Source organism: Gallinula chloropus (genome assembly GCF_964237585.1).
Source record: "Gallinula chloropus genome assembly, chromosome: 7".
NCBI lineage: Eukaryota > Metazoa > Chordata > Aves > Gruiformes > Rallidae > Gallinula > Gallinula chloropus.
Window position 1 is genome coordinate 4,960,235 of NC_140092.1, and position 16,729 is coordinate 4,976,963.

General features: G+C 37.6%; 1 protein-coding gene across 1 annotated transcript in view; it reads right to left on the bottom strand.

The window, feature by feature from the left end:
* Nucleotides 1-5,295: 5,295 nt before the first annotated feature.
* Nucleotides 5,296-16,729, bottom strand: part of RAB28 (RAB28, member RAS oncogene family) — a gene marked incomplete at its 5' end in the record, with an annotated part of 61,642 nt that continues 50,208 nt past the window's right edge. The window contains 3 exons of the mRNA XM_084266713.1: nt 5,296-5,977; nt 12,496-12,573; nt 15,415-15,518. Of these exons, the coding sequence (XP_084122839.1) occupies nt 5,885-5,977; nt 12,496-12,573; nt 15,415-15,518 (275 nt within the window). The 3' untranslated portion in view covers nt 5,296-5,884. The remainder of the gene's footprint in view (nt 5,978-12,495; nt 12,574-15,414; nt 15,519-16,729) is intronic.

The following is a 16,729-nucleotide window of genomic DNA, read 5'->3' on the forward strand; positions in this document are numbered from 1 at the left end:
TATTTCAATGCAGCCAGATTTTCGGTGTCAGCAAAGTATGCCAGAATGTATTTAGCTTCAAGTGTGTACTTAAATAGTATAGACTTCAAGGGAACTTAAATACATGCTTAATTTTGAGCATATGCTTAAGTGCTTTTGGTGAATAGTACTGAACCACTGCATTCACCTCTTTGTAAAGGAGAGAATGCTTTCCAAAGCAACATTTACTTCTCAGGGCACGGTGTGTGTCTTTTAAATCCTCCTTTGATGTTTCTTGGTCTACTTTGTTTTTAAAAGCTCACCAGAAATCAAAAAGGATTAGTAGGTCATGATCCTGCAAGCTACCTGGTATGGATCAGCCCAGGAAAGGACAGAAATGGAGTTTAGCTAGCAAAGGAAAAATGTTTGCCTGGAGCAGTTTGCAGGACCAGTTCTCTCAGGCACAAATGAGCTAAAAACAGCTTAGTATTTTATCATGTATTTACCAACAAAAATTGTAAAAAGGAACAGTAGAAAGCAGAATACAGGAAATTTAGCAGATCATAACAAGTGAAGGTGATCATTAATTTGCATTAAACACCTCCAACTGTACCAGTGATACCTCATACAACATAAGCAGGTTTTTCCCACTCGTGCTTTATATAAAAAACTTTCCTGAACCAAAGTATAATCACCACATTTTGATTTTAAAACAGGGGCTTGATTTCAGGTTTTTTATAAAAACACTGATTGCCAAGATGACATTAGAGAGTAGAGGTAGAAAAAGTCTTGAAAGTGAAATTAAAAAAAGAACTGGATTCCTATTTCCTCCAGAATTTAGTGCTCTAAATGTGGTACCTGAGCAAACACAAGCTCTTGACCTCAAATCTATATTCTTCTCCGAGGTTCATCCACTAGGATAAGGAACACTGTGTAGCGGTTAAATACAAAACAAACCTGAAATTGGTACCTTCTGAGGTTTGGGTCTGACCAGCCTTTGAAACAAGATTGCTTTCAGTCAATTGGTTATTTCAGCACTTGACATCACCCCCACATAAAACAAGGCAAATGGCCAATTAGCTAACTGGAAGGTTTCCAGTTCAAAATGGTGCCAAAAGGAACGAAGATGAAGTGGAGTAGAAAAAGAGGGAAAAAGGAAAAAAAAAAAGTTTAAATTGGCTGAACAGTCAGCTCTCTATGGGGAGCTGAAAATAGAAATCAGTTCATGGAACTCAGGAGCTTCACTATCTTCTATTTGGGGAAGATCAAACTTCGGCATTTGCAAGTTAAACAGGGATCCCCAAAGGCTTCCAGAGAGTACTTTATAAAAAGAGGTTTTATATAGGACCTGTGTATTTTGCAAATAGAACTGCAGCACATTAAATCCTAATCACATTCTATTCATAGCATCTGAAATCAGAGTAGAAATTTGCTTCCTACGGATAATTATCTGGACTGGAGTTTTAATCTCATATGTATGCCATTGCCCCTGTGCCAACATGGATAATTTGGGGCTTTTTCTTTTCAGCAGCATTCAGCTATTTTGACGTTTTAAGTGCTTCTGAGTTGGCTTTAAATAAAGACAGCCTAAAGAAATCAGATGATACACTAAGCAGCAGTACTTGAACTGAGAAGGGAAAGAATACAACATTGTAAAATAACCTCTTCACTTGGGAAATAATGCTCAAATTCCAGAAGGAAAAGTAGTTAATCATAGCAGCTTCATAAATACAAATGCTGCTTTAAGTCCATCCATCAGACCCCTCATACAAAGTCCTAAGTTACATCAGAAATGAATGCAAGTATTGTAAATGGGGAAACTTCTCCTGCAGAAAGTTTAGACTTCCCTCAATGACCAAACATCAACAGGACAGTACAGTTCTAGTTAGATATACCAGGATTTACTTCAAAAGATTTCAGCAGCACTTGCCCTTCCTGGCAACACGTGAATCTTTGGTTTTGGATCAACACATGAAATAGGGACACCTTCTAAACGCTACTTGCTCTTACAACTCGTATGAAAAGGCCACAAGCACCATGAAACAAAGATTAGAAACCTCTGGTGAAAAAGCAACCACATTCTTAGCATAAAATAAATGCAAAAGGAAAAAAAAATTATTTCAACTTACTTAAATTTCCACCATCATGAAAAACCAAAAGAATAGCCAACTTTAAATATTACAACAGTATTTTTTTCATTTTAAAATTATTATAAAATTTCGGCTACCAGGTTCACTACCTGGTGCATTTCCCAGTGTTTACTCTGACAGGCAAGCCAGCTCTGCATTTATGACCCAAAAGCCCTCTAGCTCCAGTGAAAGCCACACAGTGCTCCATGGAACAGGTTTTTATGGTAAATAGATGTCTGAAGATGCAGATAGATAGCACCAACAATTTTCAGATTCCTCGAGGTACACTCAGTAATCTTGTAAGCATCCTTTAAAACTTTTGTGGTTTTTGGGTTCTTTTAAGGTTATTCCAGTTAAAAAGAAACCCTGTGTGTTTTCATAACTTTTATGAACCGCCAAAAGCAGAACATGTTCAGAGAGGAGATCACGAACTCATCGCAGGTTCTGGCACTCACAGCAGCTGGTCGTAAGGGAAAATACCTTCACACCGCTGCTTGTGAGACTTCATTTGACCTCAACACATTTTTAAAAATAAAGAAACCAGACAAGAAGTTGCATGAGCCTAGGAACACTTCAAATACAGGCTCTGAAAGCACAGGCTGCCTAGCATACAGCCAGGCACCATGTACTTACCAGCGTCCACACATCACGCGAGACTGACCCCAGCAAGGAGCTGAACTGGGGAACAATTTTTAGCTGGGGAGCTGTTACTGAAATGATTAGTTACAACAGTTCTGAGCAGGCAGATCACTTCACCAGCGTGGATCTGTGTAAGATCAGGGCCTGAACATGTTTCTTCCCTGCATCTGGCCTCAGCTTCAGGAAAAAACATACTTCCCCCCTGCCTCCACCCCGCTCCCCATGTCACTGGACATTAAGCATATGTCGCCTCTCGTTCGGAAAGCATTGCATTATTTAACTTCATTACTGTTTGTTGAATTGCTTTCAACCAGTTCACACCTTGCAATAAACTTCTAAGTGCATTAATATGGCACATGCTTAAACTCCACCATATGTGAATCACGGGGATCAGCAGCAGGACGTTACTTTCAGAAGGAGACCAGGCATTGCCTGCCTCCCCTTATGCACCTCTCTAAATTTGCTTCTACCCCACCAGTGAGCCCTCCCCTACGGAACAGCATCTCCACCCTCTCTCCGCGTTGTTTAGTCCTCCAGGAATATCTCCTGACCTTCCAAGCTCGGCCTGGTGGAACTTGGACCATACTGGTGGCAGAGGCACCCCCAAATCTTTAACTACAGCTGCTGCAGCACTACAAAAGCAGCTAGCAAGCTCAGCTAAGGATTTAGACTGCAGCTGGAATCCGAAGGCTCAAGGTGGGGTCCCAAGGGCTGAGCAAAGAGCACAGCTCATTTGTAAGGATTAAAACGCAGACAGGTAATGGATCTAAATGGGGAGGGAAGGGTAGGGAAAGGCAGGGAGAGTGGAAGTCAGTATACAATACAGAAAATCTGAGGAGGTTAAGAGGGGCAGCAAAAGGACGGGCTAGGGGCACAGAAGACAAGAGATTCCTGCTTAGCGTAAATAATATACATGTATGGTAGGGAGGAAGAGTGAGAGCAGCTTGGAAATGTAAACAAAAATATCCTCAATGGATGTAGGGCTTTCACACAGAAAAATGGTGACAAGATCAATGGGAATAAAGCACAAAAGGATGTACAAGTCAAAGACAGCTAGAAAAACAGGCACAGAGACATAAAAGATCAGGATGAGACGGAGACATAAAATCCATCTGTAAAATACCTTGGACTGGGACACGTATCACAGCCTTTCACACTGCAGGATTACCCCACACATAAAAGTGGTTTGTGCTATTCAGGATAGCAACAGGCTTTGCATAGCAAATTGCAACAAAAGCATTTCCTTCTGAAAAGTGAGATTACAGAAGTTTTTAAGAGAAGCACTGGTTGTCTTTTAAGACCATGGTACTTATTATCACTTGGGAAGCAGGACTATGACGTTGCCTCCCACTAGAGAGACAGCTCCAGCCATGTGGCTGGGCCAGGATGTGCTCAGCTCCTCAGAGAGGGGGCAGTTCTCATGAATATTTGAACACATGGGTAGAGTTCAGGACACAAACACACAAAGAAATCTAAGGGTTCAAGAAAAAAAAACTTACCACATGCTTTAGGGGGTATGAACTTGCAAACTCACCAGCTAGTCCAGAAAAGCTGTTTGAACATAAGTTCTCATCTGGTGGTAGAGCAAGACTCTTCACCTTCAGGTGCATTTAACTATAAGGTAAAGCTACACAGTGGGACACAAACTCTGCAGGACAGGAGCAAAACCAGGGGCTGTAACACTGGAATGAATTCTTTACTGCCTAGTGATGAACAATTTCTCAATATCTCAGCCTGTTTCTTAAAATTCCCCATATTTGAATGGTAAAAGATTACAACACAAAGTCATTATCGTGGTTTTATAAAACTGTGTCAAGCTGCATGTTGAAGGGTTTAAAAATGAACTTAGCTTTTCAAAGAACTTAGAATATACCAAAATAACAGCACATTCCTGTCATCTGCAGTCTTTCTTTCAAAATAGTTAGAATAGCTCAACTATTTAATTAAACTATTAATAGTCCAATAGTTCCAACTATTAAACATTTGCTTGAACAGCTTAACAGGAACACTCTCTTGAAGTACCTTATCATTTTCACTTGTGATAGACATGCTTCCTTCAGCCTCATTAATTTTCTAAACCTCCAAAAGTTTTGTTGTACTTTATTAAAAAAACCCCACACACATTCCAGAGTTAAAACAGGAAAATATTTCTAGTTTGGAAACAAGTTGGCTTAATTTTTTTTCCTCTTCTTAGCTTTCTATTCAGATGTGTCAGCAGAGGACTGCATGCCTAAAAGGCCACTAGAAAAGGAACAGAGGAGAAATGTGATGATCACAGAGAAGACTGTCATTTACTTTGAACTAGAAAGAAAAGAATACCAGGCCAAAAGTCAGTTTGTTATTAAAAATGACTGATCCTAATTGATCTATCAACAGTTTCTAATGCATGCTGAATATATCACTCAACTTTTACAGCCTGGACTGTTGACTGAGGTTCATCCATATTCATGAAGATATATGAGCATATCTACTACTGCAAGAAGTAATGTTGATGTGGTAATAAAAATACACAAAACCACTAGCATTTTTCAAAGCATCCATGGAGACAACTTGAGACTTCAGGAAAGTAACTAATTTTATATTACAGCTTTATTTCAAGCACTGTATCTTACTGGATACAATTTATACATTTTGCACTATACATATATATATATATTAGCAGAATACTTTCCAAATTATCCCTAGATAAAATACGTTACGTACTTAAAATTATTCCAGCAATAGGTTTTCCAAGGTACATTTTGCTGAGTGTTCATGTCACAGGAGAAATCAAGAGAAAAAGAAAATTTAAAAATGCTTTGGCAAGAGACCCTTCCACGGTGATGTCTTTAAAAGCATTTTGAATGCAGGGCTTCCATTTTTATTCCGGTATCAGTCAAATAGATGGAGGAAACATATAAACAGTTCTCCTGCTTTATTTAAATATAATTTAAAAGAATAGAGATCTTAATCTTTCAACGTGTGTGGTCTCCATCTTTGAATTCTGGCCAGCTGAGAAACTGCCTGCTGCTTCTCAGCGTACGACGGTGCAACACGTTTTTGGAACCTCTAATTGCATTGTTGTGGTGGTCACTCTTAAAACCAGGTGTGTGGTAATCCCACAGCCTGTGTCAAGGTAGGAGGACGGTCAAAGGTACAAACACAGAGGAACTGCATGGTCATTGCACAGCACACATCGAGCTTCTAGGAGGATTAACTGTTCTTGTCACAGGCTCCTGACTGTAGTTGACAATATCTGCCTTCACCACCCTCTGTTATAAAAGAAAACACAGTAACAATCAGAAAATACAATCTTCCTGCTGGCAAAACATTCCACAGATATTTTACTATGAATATTAAGGGAGAAAAATTTGCCAAAACAGACACCATTAAGTTTTTTTCATTACCTTACAGAAAGTCTTATCAGGTGCTACTTCTCATCCTAAATATCAGAGTGTCCACACTATGCAGAAGGAAGTGCCTTGGTAGCTTTTCACACCATCACAAACAGAACACGACTTTTTTGCATAAGCAACAAATACAGTTTTACTTCCATGAAAATAGTTTTGTGTGGAAATAATAGAACAGTATTTGTTTATAAAGGCCATGGTATGCATTCTTCAAGAATAACTGCCTAAAGCGTAATCAGAAATTGTATGTAAAGTTGTCTCTCTGTCTTTAAGCACTTGATGAGAAAACATGGACAGAATTCAAAGCAAATTTCAAATACAACCATATTTCAAAGCAGTTTTGATAGACTGACTGACTAAGGATTAAATTAGCATAAAAAGAACCTCTGCATAGCATAAACATGTATTTTCTAACACGGATCCAACAGATATCACCCAATCTATTTACAAAGCAGGAAATGAGATTCAAATTTCGTGTCTATTTCCATCTGAGGCAGCTATGTAGCACTGTGAATATACAGCACTAAGGGCCTTCCTAATAAGGTAACATGAAGTATTTCAAAGTTTCTATGAACCATCCAGTTATTAGAAACATGCAATTGTACACAAGAGCTCCAAATTAACCCATTATTATGCGTATTACAACTGCTTACCAATAAAAAAAACATATTTTCCCCAGTAAAACTCACTGTAATAGTTCTCAGTTCCTGTAAAAGCAATGCAGCTTGAAAAAAACAAAACAAAGCAAAACAAAACCAAAGCCCCAAGTTTTCCATCAATACCTGAGCTACTGCATTGAGCAGATTTTGCTCTTGCAGTTGGAAGTGCTGTGACGTTGGTTATCTTCTTCAGGATAATTCACTAGTTCTGCCCTGACAACATGCTGTTAATCGTGTACCAACAGAATGGACAGAGAGCAGGGAGAAGAATGTAAAAAGAAAAGAGAAGGGAAAAAAATGGGAGAGATTGATCAGTAGTTGGAAAGAATGAATGAATGACATAGACTATGCAGAAGCAAAATGAAAGTGCATTTCTTTTCAGGCATCAAGATCAGCATGTCTAGCTGAAAGCATCACTATCAGCATCAGGGATGCTTCTCATGCTCCTTCAAGGACATGCCCTTTCAAAGCACCAGTGTGAAATATTCATACATGCAATCAGATAAGTCTATTAAAGCAAGAGAAGGGACAGGATAAAAAGGAAGGCAACTTAGCAAAAGAAAAGATGACAATGGCCTATTCCTTTAAGTCTAAGGCACTTAAACATTACATTAGTCAGCTTCCTAACAACAACTGCAACAACTGCATTAATCTACACATGCCTCTTTTCCATGGCATAACTACGCATTGTAACAAAAGATATTCTCAAAAACAATGACATAAATTAACAACCTCACATCTAATTGCTGCAAAGCTTTAACTTAGTTACTTCATATCAAAATAAAGTCTCTCACGTTTCCCCTCAAATGAAACTGTTGACATTTTTCTCACCAGTAATACAGTGTTCAGGCCACGGGGGGAAATTCATAGAACAATTTCAGCAAAGAAGTAACAGAGGCGGTAGGTGTGCTATGAAAGATACCCCTACCTTTACACAACGTATTTTCAAAGCTAAAATGATGCAATATATGACTAAATACTATTATTTTAAAGGAAACAAAATATAAATTGGATTATATAAACGTATAAACAGCATATGTTAAAGGTTACCTCTGCAAATGAAACCTCTATGTCAAACAAGCAACAATAACTGAATTGGCTGGTAAGGGATCTGGATTTATTAGCTGCTGATGTACTCTTCTTGAGTTGAATTGATCACATTCATATTATCTTATCTAGTGGACAACACTCATGATTTACTGGACTCCTGGCCTGATGTTATCAAGGGCAAGGTTGCCAAATACCATGTAAGGCAGTAGTTGGAGTCCTAGCATTAAACAGTGTTATCTGACCTCACAAGACCTAGTTTCTTCATACAAATCTTTGGACTAGAACTGAGGGGGTGGGGGGAAAAAGGGGGGGTGGATGGCAGGGGGGAGGGAGGGAAGCCTTGCAATCAGTAGGCAATTAATTTCTCCTCAAAACACTGGTCTAAATCCCATCCTGTAAACACAGGCAGGTTAGTGACCCATGCTTAGGCACAGTGTAGCAAGCAACTGACTATCATAAATGACTTGGATTTTCTCAAGGAATTTCATCTAAATAAGAGTAAAAAAAATACCATTGCAACATTCCTTTTATTAACTTAATGGTAATTAAAAAGCTGGGCTTCATTGTATCAGTTTTTATGTCAGACACTTCTCTGCAATGGTTCAAAGCCCTGCCAATCATGAGAAATAATCTTTCTTGGTGCAGGTGCTCTGAATTCCAGATCTGACTTATCTGCCAAACATTTTATTGCACAAAGCTGGCACACACACCCTAGTTTGCCAAAGTGGCATTCAGTTAAAGAGAAAACTACACATCACTTACAAAAATGCTAGCTCTTGCCAATGCCAAGGAACAAAGCTGTACCCCATGCAGATTTTACACTACGGTTGAAAGTAAAAAACACAGAAAGAAAAACATTTGATTAGTAAAGAATCTCTTGCCTCAATTTTCTTCAGACCTTTGCAATTTAAAAGGGAGAGTATTTTGAGGACTGAAAATAAGTCAGAATCTGCGATTTTCTTACTTTGGAACTGTTCCACTCCAAAAACATGCTCTACTTTCCAGCCACACATAAAGAGTAATCTAGTTCTTTGTTTCATCACAGTTTCGACCAAATAAAGGTTTGATTAACAGTCATCTCAGCATATTAACAGATAAGGTTTAGTAGCTCTAGCTGAGATAGTTTAAAAACTTACCACCCCCAAATGTCTGTCCTATTCCTCTGCTGGACATCTCTGCTGCCAAAGGAGAGCTGGTGGAATGCAACGTGTACTTGCACCTCATCCGCTTCAGCACAAAGTCTGGCAGCTTGACTTAAAAACAACTTTCAGCAGCAGTTTAAGCTAAGCTGCTCAACTTCACCCTGATGTGGCCAAGGCACATGATCACCTTCCATTTTCTGAGTCTTCTGTGGGAGTGATAAATTCCAGCAAAAGGGCAGTAACAAACGGCTTGGGTTGCATTAGTATCTTAAACTGCTGCAGCTGTTTTCTAAAACAATGTTTGATAAATAATTCCATTTCTAAGGCTTGCTCTTGCAGTTAATTCACAGTTTTGCTCTTAACTGAAAGGGGACCAAGAACTCCATTCATTTTTCACAAGAGCTTCTGCAGTTCTGCCAGTCAAATCTCAACAGGCAGGAGTCAAGGCCCACAAATTCATGCAAGTTAAAGAGCCGTGTTTGGGAATGTTACTACTTATTTCTAACCACCTGTGGGTCACTTCTAAGACCTTCCTAGTGACTGTAACAATTATAATTCATTTTAAACACAACAAATATAATCTTCAGGCAGAAAAGTTTTAAAATGTGAGAAATCATTTTTAAAGAGTATTCTCAAGATTAGACAATCAGTAACAATGAAGAAATGCATAATAAAGCACAGTTCACATACAGCATTTCAGTGTTGGCATTTCACACAAACTCAGTATTTCATCTCATGCTTTGTTACACCTAGGTTGAATGAAGCCATCTGATGATGTTCTCTGACAAACATGGTCAAGCAACAACCTCCTCATTGGTCAAAATAAGGAAATGTCACATTACACAAATTTGGAAAATTCAAAGACATCATGCAGTGTGTAAATAGCCCAGATCTGTAAAAACTGAAGTGTATTATTCTGTTTAAAAATGAAACTTAAGTCAAAACTTGCATACTTACTGGTTTAAAGATGACTTGCATTTACTATTGCATTTCCTGTTGTTTCTTTATAGCATTTATCTTGCATTCATCTATCTGCCTACTTACTTTTGTAGTCTAGTAGCTACAGTATTAAATGCCTACAAATTTTAAGGAACACATTCACATAGCTGTCCCACAACTTAAGGAAGCTCTGTGCTTCACAGAAACAGGGTGGGGGGGGACGGGATGACACATGGACAACAGGTAGGGAACAATCCCAACCCAAAACCCAAACAACAAACCACCCCTACACTATGTCACTATGTAACCTGTACCTGTCATACCAGAAGCCTGTGGTAAGCCAGAAACTTAGTAGTGGCAACATCATCTTACACCACCTCTTCCACCCAAGAGACCAGCTCCATGCTTTTGGAAAACAGCTTCAACACATTACTCCAAATTAGACTTTCCCACTGCAGGCTAACAAATTTCTCTCAAGAAATGACCTTCTATTCATCTCCATGAGGATATGAGGGCTAAAGTTTTCTTTCTCTGATTTTATGCAGAGACTTTACCTTTCCTATCTTAAGTGCCCAAGGTATTTGGTTCCATACAATCAAAGACTCGTTATGTTCTAAATAATTTATATGCAAATACTGATAGAGCTCAGAACAGATGGATAGTGCCTTAGTAGTAAAACATTGCTGAAAAGACACAATATTTATCTACCTACAAATTAGAGCTTTCTGAAGGTCCTTAGTGTTGCTTGTTAGGTATGCCCTGTATTTTAGGATGTTGCTGTTTGTAATGCAGCTTTCTAGTTAACCACCTCAACACAGACTAGACTGTAAACACCACTGGGCCAAAACACTTTCAGAAATTACATATTTACTGTGTATCTCACAAAGCAGGAGACCAAGCTGCAGGTAAGAAATGTTTTCCCTTTCTTTTAAATAAATTTGTTGACTTATTTTGTGGTACTTAAATGTTTAACATAGGTACTAACTAGCAGTTCCAGGTTATTACACCACTAGAACTTCCTTTTGGAAGAGCTTCTTTTTGGTTCAATAAGTACATTTAAAATAAGTGTATTATAATCTCAACTATCATTATATACTGAGGGTGACCTCAGTAGTATAATCTTTGTTTTTGAGATTTCTGAAACTGGGTTTGTATAAAAACGCTTTGGTTTAAACCTATGCACAGAGTCTTCCTGGCAGGAAAATTATTTTTAGAAGCAGGAACTAGGAAGAAGGAGGTGGTAAAGGAAAAAGGGTTATATTAGAAAACCTCTTGCTTGCTTACTGGTACAATTAAAAACATTTTCGATCTCCTACCTTTCACTGATAAAAACTAAGTGCTTCCAACTCTGGTAGATATAGTTAAGCAAGTACTCACATTTTAAATAACAGAGTTACAGTTCAAATTTTTTTAAATATTGAAAACATTAATTCATAAAGTCATAAACCAATATTCCCATTAGGGCTATTTTGCATACATCCATTACTGAACAGCACGAGTTCAACAAAGCTCTGCTACAGTTCAGAGAAGGACATGCAGCAGGGTTTTGCCACATGTTCACAGTGTATTCACATCCCAACTCACTGCTAACCAACATAAGAGAACGTGGGACAACCTTCTTGATGGCCTTCCCACTTATTGCTGGGAAACATTCTCCTCCTCCTCAGCCCTTTCTTACTGCAGAGCAAATGGCAGAAAAACTCCCAAGATAAAACAACACGAAGAAGAAAAGACAAAGTGCAAGGGCAGAAACTATGCAGCTCCTTTAGGGGAAGAGTATTTGGGACAAGTACAGTGAGAAAAAACAATTGCAGATGCCTGGAAGCCATAACAACAGATTTCCAAATGCATGATTTCACAGGCCTGCTTGCTGTTGAGAATGGGTATACCGAATCAGAACAGGATTCATTTCTCATCTGCACATCGGAATAAAACGGGAAACAGTGACTACAGTCATTATTCCTGCACTGAGGCTGACAGTGACTACTGAGGAAAGCATTCTTGTGCTGTATTGCACAGGTACACAATGAAAAGTAAAATCTGAGATTAACCAAACACAGGATTTGACATAGTTAATTCCTGACTCTGTGAAAGACAAATAGTATTTTTTTCTGTGTGACCATAAGATTGATTTAGAACATTTCCACTCACAGAAACTTATGTGTTCTATCACTTATATTTGTACCGTTCTAAAGTGACATTTGTTTCTAAATATCTAATGAATTTTAAAAGTACAATTATTACAAAACCTGTATTGATTGCATTAATGTTTAGGAATTAATGTGTATATACGTGTCTTCCGTGATACCTGTGTATATATGTATGTTTTAATTTCTAAAATAAGTACTATTTTTCAGCTCTCAAATTAAAGTTCTTTCCTGATTTTTTTGAACATACATTTCCTGTTTCAGCAAGTTTATCATGATGGGCAAAAGAAAGTATTTCTGTAGTTTAAAAAGCTGATGTGAAAGTAACTGTCTTCCGAACAATAGTTGCAGCTTATTTTAAAGGATAGTTATTAATTTGCAATGAGATTATTTTTTTAACACTAAATAAAATACTGAGAGAAAACATATTTGTGGAAAATCACCTGTGATTGTTCCAATTCTGCTTTGTTTAATTTGATGCCAAGTATGTCAGCAGCGATTCTCTGAAAACACAGGAAGACCTATGGAAAAAAATTAAATTGCACTTAAATGATTAAAACCAGACATCCTTGAGGTTCTTTCAAATATATCAAGCCATTCTTAAACTGTAAACAATGAGATATACAAAATTATGACCTGTGCAAAACAGATCTGAAAATAACTTCATCTGGTACATTCAATTTTGTTTAAAAATTGTAGAAAGTAACTCAACAATGGTACAAGGAAGGAACAGTATGCTGCGTTGTTAAGCAACACTTTTACTCTGCCTCCAGAGACCTGAGTTTAAACAAGCTTTTACACAACCCACCTCTCAAGTACTACACTCAGTGCTATAAAATATGAATAAGGGTATTCAGTAATGTTTAGCACAAAAACATACTACCAGAGTATTGTGCAGTAGAGAGGTAGGTTTCTGAAACTGAGAATAACTCAACTGTGCGTCAACTCCACCAAAATCTCTAACACACATTTGAAAGACATTAATACTACAAAAGCCAAGCAATGATACATCTGTTCTGAAGAGTCTGGCAAAACATTGAGTGCTGTACTGAACAGAAGGTCTCTAGGAAACAAGCAGGATGGTGTACAGCAAGCAACAGCCTTGCAGAGTTAGAGTTTGGACATGGTTTGACAGATAACACAGGGTGGCAATGCTATCTTAAATGACTCCTCTATTGCATCTCAATCCAGACCACCAATATCTGTATTTTAAATGAGATTAAAGATTACCACAGATGTTAAAGAGAAGCAGTTTATGCTTGCACTGCTGCTCAACACTGTATTGTCAAGCTACACCTACATGGTAATTCCACTGAGCTCCCAGTCCAAACTACTCACAAACATTGCTTTCATCCTGCAGCTGTCCTCACTGAAAGGCAAGGTTTGTGAAGTGCTTTAAGTTATTTTCAATGGAACCCACTTTTTACACAATCTTTTCTTACACCTGACTTGAAAACCAGTAACAAATTAGTGGCACAACCAACTAGCCATGATAGCTTCCAAGATAATATCTCTTTCTCCGAACTACTTTGTTGAGTACTAGTCTATTCTACCAACACTCACACAGCAAGAAAGGAGATCCTGGACAGGCTGACCTTTTCCAGAGACCTACTTAAACCCACACCTGGCTCTCAGGTGTACTGAGCTACATCACCTGCCATAAGGATGCTTAGTGCAGAGAAACATCAGTGTTCAGTGCTTTAGTTATGCAACTTGACAGACAGTAAGACAGTTATACTAAATCTTTCATGAAAGTTTTTCTCCCTTGAGGAGGCTTTTCAGCTTTCCTATGTACATAAAATTATCTTTTGCCAACCAGTCTGTTGGAAAGATCTGAGGTAAGCAAAACTGATCACTTCATTTATCTTAACTGAGTATGTAAGATTCCTCTAGTCTATATCCACAGTAGCAATGGACAGCCTCTTCTTAAATCACTGTCTAGGGTAAACACCCTGTCTTTCCTGCACAATTACCCACATACATGGAGATTTGGAAAGGTCAGTGTGTGCTAACAGTGAAAGAGTTAACTCAAATCTATACTGGAACTAAAAATGAACTACTGTGAACTATACTGCATACTTTCTTAGTAGATATTTACACAAATTTCTGGTTAATGCTTTCTAGGTATGTTCAGATTTACTTCTGGTTTTAAACAGTAAGGTAAAAACATTACAATCATTATATCCAGTGGGATGCTGCTGTAATTCATGAAGCAATTAGAAAGAGGTAATAAAGATTCCTTCATAATCTGTAATGTTAGGTATATCAACCTCATAAAAAGAGATGCTTTTATTGCCTATTAACAAATCCCACAAAAAGGTTGTCTCCTTGAGAAAGGAGTCAATTTTATCAGCAGCACACTTCATTGACTGAATTGATTTTTCTTGTTTCTAGCACCCAAAACCTGAATTTTCACACTTTAAACAAAAATTTATGCCACAGATTTAACACAAACTATAAGGAGAATCAGGATCCACTGCATTTGTAACAGCACTATTGTTAAACTTTAAAGAATATTATCTTAGAAAATTAGGTAAATCGAATGTAGAAGTTTCAAAGAGCTTAAAACAACAAGCAATTCCAGTTAAGTTACAAAATTATAGTTCCATATAATTGAACATGGTCTTACCATTCAGTAACATAAAAATAAAGTGAATTATGTTGTCATAAATAGGAGACAGATACAGGACTGTTTTATGGGAATGACAAATTCATCAGGCATGTGACAGAAATCAAGCAAAACAATACAGTGTGATTTAATTTGACTGATACAGTCAACTGAAAGAAGCTTTTCTTCCATAGGCTTCCAACTAAAACAAATAACACAGTCAGCTCAGAGTCAGAAGATTGCTCAAAAATGTGCTCTGCAAAGCATTACGAATACCAGAATGTTCAAATTTCAATGGACCTGCAAAGGAGTGTGCCTCATGGCTCAGGACCCCTATTAAAAACTTGGATCACAACAGGGTCTTCTGACATTATCAACTGTGGGAAGTTTCTGTACTGATGGTCTCTAAATGAGACTCCACCTGGATCAAAAGAGTTTGTTTCACTGCAGGCTGACAGCAAAAAAGACCCATTTCATCTCAGTTCTCATGCCAAATATATAAGGTGGGCTATTAAAATCTATACCTTAATCTGTAGATTGGATGAGAAGCCACTGTAATTGATAACTAATATATATACTTATAGAAAGATCTGTTTTTCAAGCAAGCAGGTAGGCAAAAAGGACCAGCAGCAGCCAAAGTTCTCAATGGTCGTATATGTGAATTACAATAAAACAGCTACATCACATCCCAGAGCAGCAGCTTTCAAAGCACAGACATCTACAAGGATTTTATGATTGTATTTTTCATACTCACAGAATCTCCTGTCTTGGCTGACACGAAATGGCTACTGAAATTGTTTTCCTGACAAAATCGCTGGTGCTTGTCAACCTTCACTGTGCGCATGTGCTCCAAGTCAACTAAAAAGAAGTTGAAAAAAAGGGAAAATTACTACAATGCAGCCCACTTGGTTACCTGTCTTGGAATTTTTCCCTTGGAACAACATTAATATTTTCTTTTACAGACGTATGCAAATATAAAGTTCCTTCTTTTTATAGTAATTTGCAAAAAAAAAAACCCAAAACTTAATTACCTCGTGTTAATTTTATTTACCAAACTCAAAATAAAACACAATTAAATTTACATGGTCAAATGCAACGAATTAACATGTGAAATAAAGGACAAATTTACTTCTGGAAACATAAAAGAAATGTGTAACAACTTCACTGCTGAGTCCCTACAAAATCCTGAGACAGTAGTAAATTCTGAGCATTCTGTTTGCACGGATGATGCATACTGGAGATTCCAGTGTAATCTAAAGACTTTTACAAAAGAGAGTCCCCCAAGCACATCTGAATCTACATACTTTTTCTAAGCTAAAAATGCAAATGAGCTATATGGAATTTTATTGCAGAACATGGCAGAGCAAAAAAATTCACCATAATAAAAAATGAACTGAGTAAAAACATTGATGCTTAGTTACTTGCAAATGAGGATTGCAGTTCCACAAAGGTATGGTTCAGAAACTTAACAACAGGAAAACGTGTATTTCAAGAGTCACATGCATTTTCATTTTAATCATCTCACCACCACTGGAAGGGAAGGAAAGCAAAGCTTTCCAATGGTATTTTACATTGAAAAGCACTGTTTGCTTCCAAAACAACATGGAACTCAAGTCTTGCACAGGTTTTATTGTGTGCATTCCAGTTTCTCCAAATCTGATCCTAAGGTAACTGGAAACTATATTGAACAGTTTCTCTTTTTATTGCATTACAGTTCCTATAAGGGTGTTGACTCAATGCCGTCAAATTATAAGGCAAATATATTCAGAAGGATTTAAGGACAACCAGGCTCTTTGAGTCAATACAGGAAAAAAAAACTTAAACTGATTTCCTGAGGAAGGGACCCAACTGACTTGTAAAAACTTGTAAATTTGCAAATCTAGTAAGCCTGCATAATAGTGTCATTTGATTATCAGCTGAAAAAATGCTCTCCTACTACATAAAAGGCTTTATTTTTAAATGATATTGGAGGTCTTTAATTTGTAGGCTCTGGAGATTTTCTCTTGGAGATTTTCAGTCTAACAGGGGATTCCTACACCCCATTTATAATGCTTACCTTGGTTAGTGTG